Below are 17,631 nucleotides of genomic sequence, written 5' to 3' on the forward strand. Positions count from 1 at the left end.
AAGATTCTCTGCTGCAAAATGTGGTTTTTGCTTGCTGAATGCTTTGAGGACATCTGTTTGATTATTCATCCTGTTTTTCTGAGTTCTTATCTATCTATATGGCAGTGGCATGACATTTCACAGCACCTGCAGAGCCTTTTAATCTCATTTCCTATAGTTTTCTGATTGCAGCTGAATTAGAAGAGAACAATTTGTGCTTATGGAGTAGTTAGGCCTAGTTTTGCAAACCTATTTCAACTCTAAAGAGGGGAATTTTGGTTACTGAATCATAGTTTGCACCATTTCAAACATGATTAAGAATAGTAGGGAGAGAAGGAAGCAGCTTAGCCCCTTGTCCATTCCAGATCTCTTCACAGGGGTTAAGGATAACATAGTAATCAGGGGCGTAACGAGGCTGGAGTGGGCCCAGAGACAAAATTTTAAAATGGGCCCCTCGCTGATACACACACTCACTTCACATTTGACTTGCCTTTGGGGGCCCCCTCGAGGCGTGGGGGCCCCCAGGCAGCCACCTCCCCTTGCCTGTTGTGTTGCTTTTTCAAGGAGACCCCCAGACTTGACTCTGTTTAAATCCATTCTGTGTGTAGTTTGCTTCCGCCACTTCCCAAGCACCACAAGTAATCTCAAATGAAACTGCTCTTTGCACAGGCCTTCCTTCCCACCCTCTTGACGGGCGGGCTTTTCAGGGCTTGGGTTGAGCGAGACCAGGGAATGGAAAGTGTGGCTGACAAAATAAAGTGTGTGGGGAGAAGTCCACCTTTGAGTGCGTGCAGCAGAAGAGTGCTCGTTGACCCACCTGCGCTGAAGAGAGAAGCTGCACGAGTCGAGCTCCCTGCCTGCACCTCTTCGGTTCGCTTAGAAGTGAAGTGAACCAGTGCCCGCCTTTCCCTTGCTCTGCTGCCTCTATGGCTGGGGTCTGCAGCAGGCTAAAGATCCGGCAGCCACGTGGCTGCTGTGGTGCCCGCGCTCTCTCTCTCCCGCCTTTGGCCAGTGGAGAAGGGGCCGGCCCGGGCAGGACTGGGAAAGTGGGCTGAGCGGGCGGGTCTCTCTGGTTCTAGCTGACTGCTCTGAGTGCACTGCGTCCCATTAGCAAAGCTGTGCTCTCCTGGACCACCAGCAGCGGAGGAGCTTGCTGGCTGAGACCCCAGCTTGGCGCTGCCTGCAAGTCACTGTGCAGCCGCCACTTGGGCCTCTGTGTTGAGTCATCTGCAGCTGCTGCAGCTCCCATCCGGCAACAGGTGGACAGGCAGATGGGGACATGAACCACCTGACTCGCCATCCCTGCTGCAGTCCAGGTGGGCGGGCGCAAATCCCTGACACTGAGTGCGAATGCTGGCATCTGGGGATGAAGAGGCGGCAGTTGCTCCTCCCCCCCATTGACCCCTCCTCCCTCCTTCCCAGTGCATGCTGGCCTGACTCGTTGCTGTTGATCTTCTGCGACCCCCACGCTAGTGAGCACGAGAAGGTGCCTGCCAGGCACTCGTTGCTGGCTGCTTGGTTTTGCAGAGTTGCTACTGTTGCGCACGCCACAATGCCAGGCAGAGCAAAGAGTGCCGCAAAGATTCTCTGGAGGAGAAAGGGTTAATGAAGCTGGCTATGGGGGCGACTTGAGCAGACTCATCATTATCAGACTCATCAAGTTGCAATTAACAACAAAGAGCGTTAATTAGCGCTAATGAGGAGCTTTCCCAAAGCTTGTCATCGGGAACTTCCGTCCTGCAGCGTGTGAAAGAGGCAAGCTCGGCGCTTTGGATTTGGAAGCCGTCCGGCTTTCGCTCGAAACGTCACGGCGGAGGCATAGTGCAAAAAAAAAGAAGGGAGGCAAATCTCCCCTCCCCGATGGGTGCAAGAAACCCACAAGCAACCCGAACGGCTTCCAGAGCGCTAACCCCATGGCAGGAAATACGGCGCTCCCCAGAGCCGGAAAAAGAACAAAGGCAGAATTTTTTTTTTTTAAAAAAAAAGTTTAATACACTCATTCAAGGAAGCTGGGGCCAGCGCTGGGTGGGGGAGGCACGTGACATGTCTCTCGGGGGCCCCCTAAGCTGGGGGCCCCCGAGACAACTGCCTCCCCTTGCCCGATCATAGTTACGCGCCTGATAGTAATGTTACTTCTGCCCCAGATTGCCAAAGTAGTCGAGTTCCATACATTTTGCAACTGCAAAGTAAATAAAAAAAACACAAAACCCTTCCCTTCTAAGCCAAAATGTTAGGTAAGCAATCACTTGACTCCCCCCTCCCCTCACCGCTTTCCCTCTTCTGAATTGTGTAGCTTGCTGGCTATTTGATCTGGATTAACCTTTCTGAGATGTACTGTAACTTTGCTTGTGGTACAGAAAGACCCTGCTAAGTTAATTTTTTAAAAGCACATTGTAGAAAAACTGTTTAGATACACTTTGGTTGTAGCAGCAAGAACAACAGAATCTTGAGGCACTTTAAAAACTAAAAGCAGGATCAAGATAAAGTTATCTATGACTAAGCACCAATTAAATAAATTAAGCATGACTAACATAAGCTCCATTAATTTCAATGGGACTTAGTCATGGCTACCTTGGTCTGATGAGGCATCTACAAATTCATTTGCCAGCTCATCAGTGGCAAGTACTCCCAGCTCTCTGGCAAGCAGGACACCCTACCCCACACAGATCTCCTTATCAGTGGTCTCATTTCCACTGTCATTTTTTGAGAATATAGGATTCCTACTATTTCTTTTCTGAGCACTAGGAGAGGGCTCCTAGTGTTTCTTAGCATCTCCATATCCCACTGCAAATGACAGAAGACCCATTTCTCTCCTAAGATCTCTGCCTGTGTGGCAGAACAGGATCTGAAGGAAGAGATTGGTGGCAAACCAGAAATAATGGTTGGCTATTGAAACCCTGGTCTGGATCCTGCTCCAGCAGATTGGCCACATTCGCATGTAACGTGAAACTAGAGATTGCTGAACTTACAGTTGATTTTCCAAACCGTGAATTGCATTGCAGATGTTGGTCCAACTGCAGTTGGACCAATCTTCATTTTCAGGGCAGGGAAGCCCCTTCCTCTTTTTGGTCTTCTGAGGACATATCCCAGCAAGCTCTGTAGTGCATGTGTCACCAGACTGTGGGCAAGGCGTCAGCACGGCAACAGCCATTGGCCGCAATCTTCAAGTGGGCATGCTGAGCACGATTGTGCTTTTTTTTAATGGTCTGCCTGCCCTCTGCAAGAAAAGGGCATTTAATGGCCTTTAAATGCCATGCCATGCAAGCCCTTCTTCTGACAGTGATTGCACCGCCGCTCTCATTAAAGCCCCAAAACAAAACAGTCTCACACAAACACAACTTCTGGCAAGGGAGGGGATGGGGCCCGCACTATTTTCCTGTTACTCAGGAAGGGAAGGGAACATGATGACTTCCTAGGAGGGGGTATGTATATGATGGAGGGCAAAGGATCCAGGGGACTAGCACTCTCATGAGAGGGTCAGTCTACTGAGGAGGACCTTAGGCTTGCAAAAACCTTCGGTCTTCCATTGGATTGCATGGTCATGAGTTGAGCTAACCCCCCCAAAGGGCCCGTACTTGCATGAGGCCCCTGCTCTCTCTGGTTAATGATAGAACTTTAGCACAGTGACCCCCTCCTCCACAGTGAAGCCTTTCATGCACTCAAAGGAGATTTTGACGCTGCATGTCTCCAGGTGTAGCCGGGTGGGTAGAGTGGGAAAAGATCTTTATGATTTGGACTGGTGTTGCACCGGATGCATATCTGCCATCACGAGCAATTTCAGGAGAGGAGAGATTTCCAACAACTCTAGGAGAGTGGGGTCGCTGCTGTGGGCAAAAACCTAGATGAACATGTTCAAATGGGTGGATGAGCTGGCAGAGGGCATATGTTGACAGCTTTTTTGTGGCAGTTGCCAAGACTGGGAGAGCTGTTGCCGGAGTACGCATCCCTGCGGCTTGCTTGTATAGATCAACCTGGCTGGGTCCAGCCCCCATGGCCTGACACTCTCTTGAGAGAGCTGTTCCATGGGAGAAGGGGATGCTGTTGCACATTATTAGTGATTCGGCTTGATATCCCTGGCCCCACAGATGTTTTTTCACATGAGCTATGAAGGAGTATCTCCATGCCTTACACTGTCACGAGTGAGCGGTCCACTCAGGAATAACATCCATCACCATCACAGAGGAGGAATCTCTCTTGTCAGTGTTGGCAGTGCTGATCCTGCTGCCCAGCTCTTCTCATGAGTAAGCCTAGAGACCACAAACATTCCTCCAAGGGGAAGAGGCTGCCCCCCCCCCATTCCCCAACATCACTGTACAAAAAGTAGACCTTAGCAATTGAATAATTCTTGATTGGGGCTGCCTTTATAACCCAACCCCAGGTATTGCTGCCCTGCTATATGTTGCCATTCCAGTGCTTTAATGGGGTTGCCCTACTTATGTTGCCACCTCAAGTGCTTGTGCTTGTAACCATACATCTTTGTCGCTTCATTTTTGGGGAGCAAGGCACATAGTGCCCGTCTTTCCATCCCATCCCCTTTCTCTCCTGACTGCCAGGAGGGGCGAGCAAGGGACACAGTGGGAAGAGGGCATGCCCCTGTTTGACAGGCTGACAAGCTTGGGATGGGGACGTGGAGACATCCCTGTTGCCGAGCTACTGCTTTGCTGGATCAGAGAGGGGTGGGGGCAAGTGCTTGGAAAGCCAGCCAGTGAGAAGTGCTGCAGGCATGGAGTGGGCGTGATCCCAGGCAAGTCTGTGCCACTATCTCTACAACTACAGTTCCAGAAAGTGAACTGCTGTATGTTGCCATGGTTATGGCACCATCCATGTTTGTATGTAATGCTGCCGCCGAAAAACCTCAGGTTACAGTGGCGAAACTCACTAAAAGCTGCCGGTTGAAATTGGAGTTTGGTGAGGCAAACCTCAGGTTGATTTTGTTGCAAGACCATGGTTCCACACATTCAGACGTAACAGGAGTACCAACCTCTGCCTTGTTTAACTCCCGTTTCACTTTAGACAATCCACAGATTGGATTAACTCCCGTTTCATGTTACATGCGGATGCTGCCATTAAGTGCAATAGAAACTTTTGTAGACCTCAGTCTCCTGCATCTGATGGACTATAGAAGACACATTAGTCATTTAAAGCTTTATCCATCAGGAAGTGTATGAGATTTTCTAGAAAATTATGATAGTTGCTAATATACAATATGTTATATGAATGAAAGTTAATATATGAGGAGCTAAATAAGCTGGAGGTTGTAATAAGAATGCTTACTGCGTAGCCACTGTGGGAATTGGAGGAGGATTGGATGAAAACCTTGCAGGGATTGCCACAGAAGGTCGTCCCCACCCCCCACTGCTTCTTTCTAAACTCACTATATCCAGTAGTATGGCACATTGGATTTTAATTCTCTGCTGTAGAAAATCACTTGGCCTGAAAAAGTGAGGAGATTTGATCTCATGCCCACAGCTTCTTTTAAAAAGAACTCCACGGATATGGCAGTTTTACTGGAGGGTTTGTTCGTTGACACTGCATCTATTTCTAGAGATTAGGATCAAACTGGATGTTTGTGTTCTGTAACCCCAGATGATTTCTATGGGAAAAACAAATACTGTTTGAGGGCTTTATTTTTTTTTTTACTATCTCTGTCCCCTTTTTGCTAGCACTTTCTCTCTCCTTTTTTAAATAGTCAAAGCAAAGGGAGATTAGCCAGTCCGTGTAGATGTAATCGAAAAGCTGATGTAATGCATGCACAGCCAGTTACAGGCTCATGTTCATGTTAGAAGTTCACAGGCAAAAAATGCTTTTTGTGCTCGTAATTTTAAATGCCATAAGACTTCAAAATGGTTACGTAAGATTTTACTTGGGGCTGGGGGGCGGGAATTAAGTAGCACATGGAAAAGAAAGCTGTTGCAAACTATTAAAACTAGTTCTACGTTTTCTTCTTCACAAGAAGCATATAGAAAAATGAAGCCTCCTTTTTGTCTGTTTATATACTTGCCATTCATGGTGGTCAGGATCAAAGAGATGCATTTAAACCTTGTGGCAAGTGAGGCATGGTGGTTGTGGAAGGCTGGTGAAGTGGAGAGGGCACCAAGCTCAGGCAAGGTCATACTGCAATGCCTTGGCTATATCCCTTTGTAGTCTCATCTTGCAGTGCCAGGGGACCTTGCGTTAGCTGGCAGTGGGTAGTTATATGGATATATCTTGTGCTGTGCTCTGATGATGTGGCAAGAATTACTAGTGAGTCATGCTACATTCTGAATGTGGGCACAGCTAGCCAGCTGCAGTGTACAAACTTGACTGAAGCTCTTAACAAATTTCTCTTTCCAGTCTCATCTTTTTATTTAATTGGTTTGTTGTATTTATTTCTAACATTTTTACCGTCTTATTCTGAGAAGAAAGTAGGGAAAAATCCATGCCCTATGCACTGAGTGAAATATGGCAAAACATTTAATTGATACCAACAGATAACTTACTCGATCTTTTTCAAAATTGCAGGTAAATGAGTCTTCATGGCCTCGAGTATTTTATCAGTGGCAAGTGTTTTGTCATTTGGATCATGGTTTCACAAACTTGATCTGAATAGTCTTATCTTTGTATTTTCAATGAAAATTAGAGTAGTCTTCCCTTGCCAACCGCGGGTTTCCCAATCAGATTTGAGTATCTGCAACTGGGAAATTGTGACTGGCCTCGCCAACCGTGACCTGAGTATCTGCGGTTTGGCGAGATTTTTTTCAATTGGGGGTCCACAATTTTTGGGTGTCAGGGGGGTCATTTTGTGGAGTCATTGTTGGGGGTACATTTTTTGCAGGAGTCCCCTGCACTCCTTCTACTGACTACTGGTGATTTGGGGGGGACTTGGAGGGATTCCCCCCTGTTTTTCACTGTATTTTGCAGTCCTTTCATGTCCATGATTCCCCTAACCCTCTGTTTGCCATTGATTTCAATGGCTCTCCAACCCCGAATTTGCCAACCGTGAGGTTTTCCTGGAACAGAACCCTCACGGTTGGTGAGGGATGACTGTAATGTAACGTAGGACTTTTTGGTGAGATGGGGATGGATTTCTGAAAGCTTCTGGGGAGTTGCTTATTGGCATCAGTAGCACAGTGTCCTCCCCACCCCCCTTTTCTCTCCTTTAAATGATTAAATGCTGCTGATTGCACCGATGGCAGCAGCAGGAGTACTGTGGCCCATGGGGCCACAGTTTTTACCTAGAATGCACATAGCTGCTGGTACAGGATTAACAGCATTATGTAATTAAAAAATAAGTAGAAGAAAAGAAACCTATGCTGTTGGTTAAAAGGGCATGCCCTCAACTCCTGCCTGTAGGCTACAGGTGGCATCTGGTGGGCCACTGTGTGAAACAGGATGCTGGACTAGATGGGCCTTGGGCCTGATCCAGCAGGGCTGTTCTTATGTAAGCAACCTTCCTCCTAAACAAAACAAAACAAAACACCAGGAAATTTCTCCCACCCTGGAGGCTTGTAAACTGCCTAGAGACTTGGGTAGTACACAGCATACAAATATGTTAAATAAATAAATAAATAAATAAATGAAAAGCCCCTCCCCTTCTTTTCAGCATCTTCAAATATAGAGGGGAAACTTTTGGATCAGCATTATGATATCCCCTGTTAACAGTTCAAAGAGGTACAGTACCTTTTGAAAGTAGTAACTCCCTTATATTTAGTAACAGTATAAAAACTGTCCCTATTGCTCCAACACAGCATCAGTCCAGTGGCTGTTGCTGGTATCTCCCTTCTTTTTCTCTCTAGATTGTAGCAAACAAAACAAAAACCAGGTGCCGAATAGGGGTGTACATGTTAAATCAAAGACATGTTAAATTGCTTGGCCACTAATAAATTTATTTTATTATATAAACTGGTCTGATCTTTATTCTTAGGACAACATCCCTTTTTTTGGTTACTCTTACACTGTCAGTTCTGCTTGCTATGAACTGGTTTAATGTCAGATTCTGATGATAGATTTTTGCAGGAAGGAGAAATAAATAAATAATAGATTTTTGCATTCACGCTTTGAAATACTGCCTGCTGTTAACAGGTTGTATTCTCTGTTTTGATTCATAACAGCTGGAAACAAGGAGAGTGAAGGCCAAGAAACTGTGATGAAAATAAAAGAAGAAACTTTGAATGCAAAAGGTACTTTCATATGCATTTGTTAACAATATTACTCCCCCCACCCCTATGAACACTTTTCAGTAAAATATGCTTACCGTGTATACTCTTTACAAATGTGGTTACTGTTTCAATCTAACCTAGTAATATTTGGGGCCATTTTATGCTTGCACTTTTGACGTTGCTTCTGTTGAAAAACTTGGAGAGCTATTACCACTAAGAGCAGATGATGCTAGATGAGATGGATCAATGGTCTGAGGGCCAGACGAATCTTTTAGCTAGAGTTCAAGCTCCATCCTCAATCTAGATTAGGCCCCACATTATTGTTGTTGTTATTAATTTAATTTATATACCACCTGACTCCAAAGGCTCTAGGCAGTTCACAAAAATAAGCATAACAAAAACAAATAAGACATAATGTTAAACCAATTTAAAACATTCAAAGATTACTAAAAGCCTGGCTAAAAAAAATTAAGGGCTCTTTAAAGGCTGGTAAAGATGCTAAATCACGAACATCTAGATGGAGTGCATTCTTTAGCCCAGGAGTGACTACAGAGAAAGCCTAACCTCAATAAACTTAAAGCGTGGTGGGGATCATGCAGAAGAATGTGCTGTCCCAGGTAACCTGGTCCTAAGCCAATTTAGGCTTTTAAAGTAATTACCAGCACTTAGGGGAGAAAGCCCAACCTTTTAGCTAGCCAGCTACACTACTAAATATCATGTGACTGGTTCATACAATATGTCTAGCATCTTCCTCAAATGTTTGTCTGTCTTTATTTATTTAATAAATTTGTATTCCACCCACTACCAAAGTCTCTAGGAATTTTACAGCATAAAACAAACCAAGAATAAATCAAACCAAGAATTTAACAGATAAATCATAAAACCAGATTAAAATATCCATAAAAAGACCAACTAACTAAAAGGCTTGGCTGAAGAGCTAATGCTAATGAAGAGCTACCTAATGGCAAAGTGGGGAAATGACTTGTCTAGTGAGCAAGAAGTTGCTGGTTCAAATCCCAGCTGAAACATCTATTTTGAGCAGCAGCGATATAGGAAGGTGCTGAAAGGCATCATCTCACACTACACAGGAGGAGGCAATGGTAAACCCTTCCTGCATTCTACCAAAGAAAACCACATGGCTCTGTGATCGCCAGGAGTTGACACTGACGCGAGGGCACAACTTTACTTTACTTTGAGAGGCAGCATAGCATAGTGGTTAGAGTGTTGGACTAGGACCGGGAAGCCCCAAGTTCGAATCCCCATTCACCCATGAAACTCACTGTGTGACTCTGGGCCAGTCATGTATCTCTCAGCCTAACCTACTTCACAGGGTTGTTGTGAGGATAAACATAACCATGTACACCACTCTGAGCTCCTCGGAGGAAAAGCGGGATATAAATGTTAAATAACAACAATAATAAATATAATAAGAGATGTGTCTTCAGTTGTTTCCTAAAAGTCAACAGGGATGGAGTAGCTCTTATCTCAGCAGGAAGTGCATTCCAAAACCTTTTGAAAAAAACAACAGAAAAGGTGCACCTTTCCCCTCAGGGGAACCTCCCCAGAAGTTCTTAATAGGTGGCAGGGTTCATAAAGAAGAAGGTGTTTTCTTAAATACGGTGGGCCCAAGCTGTTAAGGGCTTTATAGGTAACTAGTATGTGTAAGCCCGTTGTAATAACGGGCTCTAGTGGGGGGGCGGTTCCCGCTGCCTCCTCACCCGCCTCGGGTGCACTCCTTGGGCCGACACCTCCGCCGCCGCCTCGGGCGCTCTCTCCGCCCGCTGTTTCTTGTGGCGGCGGCCGCCGCCATCGGAGCCATTCGCCCCGCCACGGCCACCGCCTCCTTGGCCCACACTCCTTTGGCCGAGGCCGCGGCTCCGCCGCCGCCTCGGCCGCACTCTCCGCCCGCCGCTTCTGCTCCTTCTGGTCTCCCGTGGCGGCGGCGGCCGCCATCGGGGCCAGTCGCCCACCGGCGGCCGGGTCCAACGTGGCCGCCCATCTCCGCGCATGCCCAGAACGGGCGAAAAAGACACGGGCGGCACGGATGCACGCCCAAGGCTTTTATGGGTAAGGATAACCAGCACTTTGTATTTTGCCCAAAAACTGATTGGTAGCCAGTGTAGATCTTTTAGAATCCAAGTAATATGGTCTCTATAGAACGTCCCGAAGACTACTCTGGCAGCAACGTTTTGCACCAATTGCAGCTTCCGGACTACGTACAAAGGCAGCCCCACTTGGAGTGCATTGCAGTAGTCAAGCCTGGAGGTTACCAGCATGTACACCACCACTGTATTAAAAACACTCACTTCCAGGAAAGGGTAAACCAGCCAAAGCTGATAGAAAGCACTCCTGGCCACCATCTCCACCTGAGGCATCAGAGAGAGGGTTGAGTCCAGAAATATTCCCTAACTGCAAACCTGTTCCTTCTGGGGGAGTGTAACCCCATCCAGAACAGGCAGATCTATCCCATTTCCTAAATTGTGGCTTCCTACAGTGAGTACTTCCATCTTGTTTGGATTCAGTCTCAGTTTGTTATCCCTCATCCAGCACATTACTGCTTCAAGGCAGGTATTTAGGAAGGTTATGCCATTGTCTGATGAATCTGACATGGAGAAGTAGATTTGAGTGTTATCAGCATACTGATAACACCCTGCACCAAATCCCCTGATGGTCTCTCCCAGCAGTTTCATGTAGCTGTTAAAAATTGTTGGGGACAAAATGGAGCCTTGAGAGACATCAGACAAAAGCTTTCACTTCATAGAGTAGCAGCCTCCAAGTAACACCTTCTGAAATCTGCCTGAGAGGTATAAACAGAACCACTGCAAAGCAGTGCCCCCTATACCCAGTCCCCACAGGCAATCCAGAAAGACACCATGGTTGATGGTATTGAAAGCCACTAAGAGATCCAAAAGGACCAACAGAGTCACACTCCCTCTGTCAATTCCCCTTTGGAGATCATCCATCAGGCCGACCAAAGCAGTCTCCACTCCATAACCTGCCCGAAAGCCAGTTTGAAATGGGTTTAGATCAAGGCTGTTCAACTTTGGCCCTCCCATAATCCCTGGCTATTGGCCACTGTGGCTGAGGATTATAGGAGTTGTAGTCCAAAAACAGGGGGGCTGAAATTGAGCAGGCCTGGTCTAGATAATCTGTTTCATCCAAGACTGCCTGAAGTTGAGAGGTCATCACCTTCTCAATCACTTTGGCCATCCACAGGAGATTGGCCTATAATTGCCCAACTCTGGGGGATCCAGTGTAGGCTTCTTTTAAAAGAGGTCTAATAATTGCCTCCATCCTACCTTCCCTCAGAGAAGTATTTATTATCTCAATCAGGCCTTCTCCAACAATCTCCCTGCTTGATAATATAAGCCATGTTGGACAAGGGTTAAGATAACTGGTGGTAGGATGCACAGTTCCAAACAGCTTGTTCATTCACGTCCTCAGGCGTCACAAACTGAAACTGATACAATATAACCACACAAAAGGAGTTACTGGATACCCCTGCTAAAGACTCTGCAGCAACAATGGAATCCAGGTCGTCTTGAATTCAAGAGATTTTGTCTACAAAAAAATCATGAAAAGCTTCACAGCTGCTAACTGATGGTTCCAAAGCCTTAACTGAAGAGGCCTGTATATGTTCCCTCACCACTCTTGACATTTCTGCTGGATGCGAACTTGCGGATGCAATTTGAGTAGCAAAGAATCGATTCTTTGCCTCACCTATTGCCAGAGCATTGGTCTACAATTGTGCCCTGTGCTGTAATCTGTCAGATTTGAGCCGAGTCCTTCTCCACTTGTGCTCTAGTTGTCTACCTAGCTGCTTCAGCTCCCATAGTTCTTCCATATACCATGGAGCTAATTTAGAAGCAGGTAGGAGAGGACGCTTAGGAACAATCGAGCCTATCACCCTAGTGAGGTCATTATTCCAATTTTCCACCAGGGTGTCAACAAGATCACTGGCAAAGCCAACATTAAAGCTCTCCAAGGTTTGTTGGAATCCTATTGGATCCAATAGCCTCCTCGGGCCTACCATCCTAATAGGCCCTTCACCCCTGCAGAGGTGACTAGTGGTTGAAAATTGAACCGTCACCATGTGGTGGTCTGTCCACAACAATGGGAAAATCATCGGCATCCCCAATCACGGAACGCCTCCCTGATCAGAGCAAAATACCAAATCAAGTGTGTGATGCGTCAGCCCTGAGACCACTTGGGAAAGGCCCATAGTTTTCATGGCTGCAATGAACTCCTGAGCTGCTCCTGACAGTTCAGTACCAAAGTGAACATTGAAGTCACCCACTGCCATCAACTTGGGCATGACTGCTCAGTTAGGGATTCTGTTGGGCAGCACGTACACCAACAGAAGTCCCAAGCTTTCCCTGGTTTGAAGACTCAAGAACACACACCCAATATAGGCAGGTGCTTTGACAGAGATCCTGGTAAGGAATATACTGTAATAATGAACCACAGCCACTCCACATCCCCACCCACATTATCTCGCTGGCTCCACAACAGAATATCCTGTAGGGAGAAGCTGGGACCAAACTGTGCCACTAGCCTCCCCCAACCAGGTCTCTGTAATGCATGCCAGATCGGCTACCTAATCCACATCCAGATCATGGATAATTTCTGGTTTATTTTGGACTGACCTGGCATTGCAAAGGAGCAAGGTGAGGTTCTGTGGGTAGTTGGCACTGCTCCGCAGGGTCAAAGAGCTGACAGGGCAGCTGGAAGGGGAAACAGCTAAAGTTTTCCCTACCTCTGTAATGGCCTGCTGACATGCAAACGCTCTTTTTCTTTCTGTGTCTCACCACCACTGAAATAGCCACCCACGGCTGAGAAGCCACACACCCCACCTCTCCATCTAATAAGCTAAGACGTATCCCTCAGCCAGACTGCAGAGTGGCAGTCCCAAGACCAGACACAAGTCTTTCAAAACCACAATACTGCCCCAGCCCTCAGTCCTACCACCCAAGGCCCAGCCCCCTTTGGCTGCAGCTGCCTTAAGTAGTCCAAGAAGAGGAGGTGGGGTGAGCAACCAGCCTGTTGCCCCCCCTTTTTTGGTTTCTGCACCCACTTCTTTCCTCTTTATTACTGCTACCACTGCAGCTGTTTCTAACTGGAGAATGCAGCAGAGTGCAACAGCGGCGACACTTTTCACATACCTATTGGTATAGCTAATCACAGAAATGAAGTCCAGGGAAGGGAAGTGTCTCCTGAGGCATCGAGAGGGGCAGTTAGGTGAGTGATGAATTACATAGCTCATCTAGGCTGTATGCATGGATGATTGCTTTCTACTGTAAGAGGACACATTCTTCAAACCTGCTTTTTAGTATGAGCCTAAAGACTGTAAATGAGAACAGTTGTGGGAATAGCACAGGTGATACATTGGTTTTTTTATTGTGTAAAAACAGTATATGCTAATGATTGGATTTTAGTTTGGTTGTTGGACAAGGCAGATTGCTGAGGTATTGCTGTTTTAAGAACCAAGAGGACTCCCGCCTGTTCAGCCCGGAACTTTGTATATGTAAGCAAGGCAGAGATGTTATTTACCTTCCTTGACTTGGGAAGATGCTTTAAAACTATGACATAAGAAAATATTCCACATGTAATGCAATAAACACAAAATATTTGTGCTGTTAAGTCAGTGGTTATGACAAGCCAAAAAAGAACAGAACATCTGTGTGACAGTAAGCAAACCCTGGTAAAGTTCTTGTTAATCTTTTTAAAAATTAACTTGTCTAGACACATTTGTGCTTTCTAAATTTGTGTGTAGGAGGCTGCCAAAGGGTTAAAAATGTCTTAAAGGTGGTCTTTTAATTTAAGATAGTGTCAAAGGGCTTGAGTCAATTTGGGTTTTCTTATATGCCAATCACCAGTGTGGATGAAAGAACGCTCCCATGCAGGCTGTGACTGTGCTGCCATGATCTCTCTCCCCATAACTGCCACATTCTCCTTTTCTGGACATGCTGTGCAAACATCGAATGAACAAACCATTTTGTCCAGGCAGCAGAGTGGTGTCTTTCCAGATGTCCTGTCTCTTCTTCCCTTATTGGACAATTCTTTAAAGGGTTGTGTATATGTGACAGCTTGGTCTTACAGTGAGCTGAAGAGTTTCCAACAAAAGCTGCCAATGAATAAGGGTGGTTGAAGCACCTGGGCGGACGTGTGTAAGCTGGCACCAGCTAATAGCTATAAGGAATGAAGCTGATGACAGCACATTCTCAGATGTCGCCATTCAGGGTTCCATTAAACTCTTCCAGAATCTTGGAATGTAGACAAAGATTGGTCCATGACTTTTGCACCCAGGCAGGTGCAAAAGGAATACACCCTAGGTAGTATTCTGCACAAAATGCTTCATTTGTTTTTGCCTCCAACCATATTTGCTGAGACTTACATAATTTTTTTAGGAATAATTACATTTGTGAGACTTGTAATGAAATACTAAACTAACATTCTTGTCTGAATCTGAGGCTTTGCATATGTTTTCTCTATTAGGGGAAAGGTTGATATTAAAATGCCTTCATTGCTATGGTGTTATACGGTGTGGAGGCAGGATTTACACACAGACTAACATTTTTATCCTGTCCTAGTTTTTTTCAGCATGAAAGAAAATATCATTGGTACTTGCATACCAGCGGGATAACTATTTCCAAAGTTCTCCTAGAATAATAGGTCTAATCAAGAGTAGCGTGCAATAAATATCTCACTGATTCAAGCTGCAGGCCAGTGCCTGTGAAAATGGCATTTCACATTGTAGTGGTGCTTGGTATTTTCCTCAAGAATATTTCATCTCTCATGACCAGAAAGACACAATTACATAATGCTTATTTCATAAATCTGTCCCTGTTGCCTCCCCACCCCAAATCTTCCTGCCTTCTGCACCAAAACCTTGGAAGCCCAGAAATAGCAAGGCAGGAAGCCCTTGGGGTTGAAGGAGGGAGGGAAAGCAAAGCTGTCTGAGGAGTGGAAAACATGAAAGATATGCTGCCGCTCAAGCTGAATTTATGTCCTGCTTGAGATGTGTTAGGTGCTGTACAGAAAACAGAAATGGCAGGTGCTTGCTCTTAGACTTTACATTTTATATCAGTCAGCTACAAAGGGGAAGGCCTCCAAGTGCCTCCACCAAATGAGGTGAAGCAAGGCAAGTGGCACCCAGTTTGTGGAATAGTTTTCCCAGTGAGACTCACCTGGTGTTGTCACTTTTAGACACCAGATGAAGACCTTTTTGTTCACTCAGACCTTTAAAAAGGGTTTTACATGTTTGTGTATTGTATTTTATTGAAAACCTTTTTTTTGTTTTTGTTAAAATACATTTTATTCTCTTGTTCTACTGTCAATAGACAATACTGTCAACAGTTGGGGTGGCTAATAAAGTTGTTTAAGGGAGTGACAGTGAAAAGTGCTGATGGGAGCTAGGTAAAATGAAGCTATGGTGATGCGGGTTCAGGAAAATGAGAAAAGGAAGAAAATCAACAGACATTGGGGTGGAGTCTATTGAAAACCTAGGGACAGCATGACAGAAGGCGAAATGGTTTCAAATCGATTAGACAATTCATAGCGGATTGGGCCCATTCTTCAATACAGTGCCATCCATGCAGAGATATAATGAGGCTGTTATCACATGCAGCCTAAGCCAGGCAAGGGATGCCCAACCCAGTTTAAGCTGTGCATTAGAACTGCTGGGATTGGGCCCGATGCAAGTGGGCCAGTCAGTGGTCCCTCTAATTTTTTCCATCTCTGTGCGGAATGAGTTTTGTTCTAGGAGGCAGTATCAAGCAGTGTGTGCGCACCTGCATTCAGAATGGGGCCTTCCTGATTCAATCTGAGTGGGATCTAAAATGAACTGAGCAGACATCCAAAAACTTATGAGTGTGCACACATGCGCACGCCTTAGAGGGAACAGTGGGGCCAGTTTGTATAGTTCCTATGCACTTTATCCATTCCCCACTCATATATTTTACTTTAAACATTTTAAAAATATTTTGCAGGTCCCATGTGGCCAACATTGTTAAAAAGGCGCAGAAAAGTACCTTGGCATTGCTTAGATTTGTCTTTGAGAAGAGGGGAGGGTATATCCATGCAACAATTCAGGTATTTAGGGGTAAGGTGATAGCTGAATTGCTTTATGGGGCTCAGTTGTGTAGTTACAAGGACGATCATTCCTTGGAAGCAGTTCAGTCTACATTCCTCAAGACAATTCTTGGTATGTATGTATGTATGTATTACATTTTATATCTCGCTGGGGTTGGGCTGGTCCCTACTGAGGCTCATATAGCACTTACATTTATATACCGCTCTATTGCCGAAGCTCTCTAAGCGGTTTACAATGATTTAGCATATTGCCCCCAACATTCTGGGTACTCATTTTACCGACCTCGGAAGGATGGAAGGCTGAGTCAACCTTGAGCCCCTGGTCAGGATCAAACTTGTAACCTTCTGGTTACAGGGCGGCAGTTTTACCACTGCGCCACCAGGGGCTCATATCTGGTTTATCAAGACTAGCTACTGGCTCAAATAAGAGTCAAACCAGATGGGACTTGTATCCTTGGTCCTGAGAGATCATGCTGTTTCTGGGTGAAAAGAGGAGATGATGAATAAGATTCGGAGTCTAGGCTTATATCTCTCAATATTGATCTTCTTGAGTATCATGAAAGCTAAGGAATCCTTAAAGCAATGCATTTGGGATATTGTGCTACAGGAGGATAGGGGTAGAATTATGCACTATACAACCCTTCAAGGTAGTTTATTTTGTAATTCCTCAGGGGCTGAAATGGTGAGCGCTGAGGCCTCATTTAAACTGGCTAAATACCCATATAAACTCACCATCCCCCCAAAAAGGAGAATGTTTACATCGGCTTGCTTTAATGTTCTGCCCTCGGGTGTCATGGATGGCCACTATTCACTTACTCTATATCATCTGTGTTTATGCCCTTGTCAGTTAGGGCTGGTTGAGTCAATTGATCATGTGTTTCTCCACTGCCCATTTTACAGAGATGTTTGTTTATTGCTTATAACACCTATTTTAGTAAATTAACCAGGCAGGTCATTAGATTTTTACACTTCTCTCCTATCAGACTAATACTGATACCACTTACAGGGTGGCAAGGTTTTGCAACATTGCAGTTGTGTTAGGAAGCAGCTAATAAAAGCTTGATTACACTGTAGTTCCCTCCCCACCCACTCCCCTTAATGTTAATAGGTTGGTGTTATTGTATACGATGATATATTCTGTACTGTTGTACTATATCTTTTGTCTGGTCATTGACTGTAATAAATGTGATTCTGCGACTGTTACCAACGTGGTGTAGTGGTTAGAGTGCTGGACTAGGACCGGGGAGACCTGAGTTCAAATCCCCATTCAGCCATGATACTAGCTGGGTGACTCGGGCGAGTCACTTCTCTCTCAGCCTAACCTACTTCACATAGTTGTTGTGAGGAGAAACTCAAGTATGTAGTACACCGCTCTGGGCTCCTTGGAGGAAGAGCGGGATATAAATGTAATAATAATAATAAT

General features: G+C 45.5%; 1 protein-coding gene across 7 annotated transcripts in view; it reads left to right on the forward strand.

The window, feature by feature from the left end:
- LOC128350287 (E3 SUMO-protein ligase ZBED1-like) overlaps positions 1-17,631 on the forward strand; it is a 256,967-nt gene that overhangs the window by 98,600 nt on the left and 140,736 nt on the right. For all 7 annotated transcript variants that reach the window (XM_053308329.1, XM_053308327.1, XM_053308324.1 and 4 more), the window contains one exon: positions 8,070-8,138. In XM_053308329.1, the coding sequence (XP_053164304.1) occupies positions 8,105-8,138 (34 nt within the window). In that variant the 5' untranslated portion in view covers positions 8,070-8,104. The remainder of the gene's footprint in view (positions 1-8,069; positions 8,139-17,631) is intronic.

The sequence above is a fragment of the Hemicordylus capensis genome, chromosome 3 (assembly GCF_027244095.1).
Source record: "Hemicordylus capensis ecotype Gifberg chromosome 3, rHemCap1.1.pri, whole genome shotgun sequence".
Lineage (NCBI taxonomy): Eukaryota > Metazoa > Chordata > Lepidosauria > Squamata > Cordylidae > Hemicordylus > Hemicordylus capensis.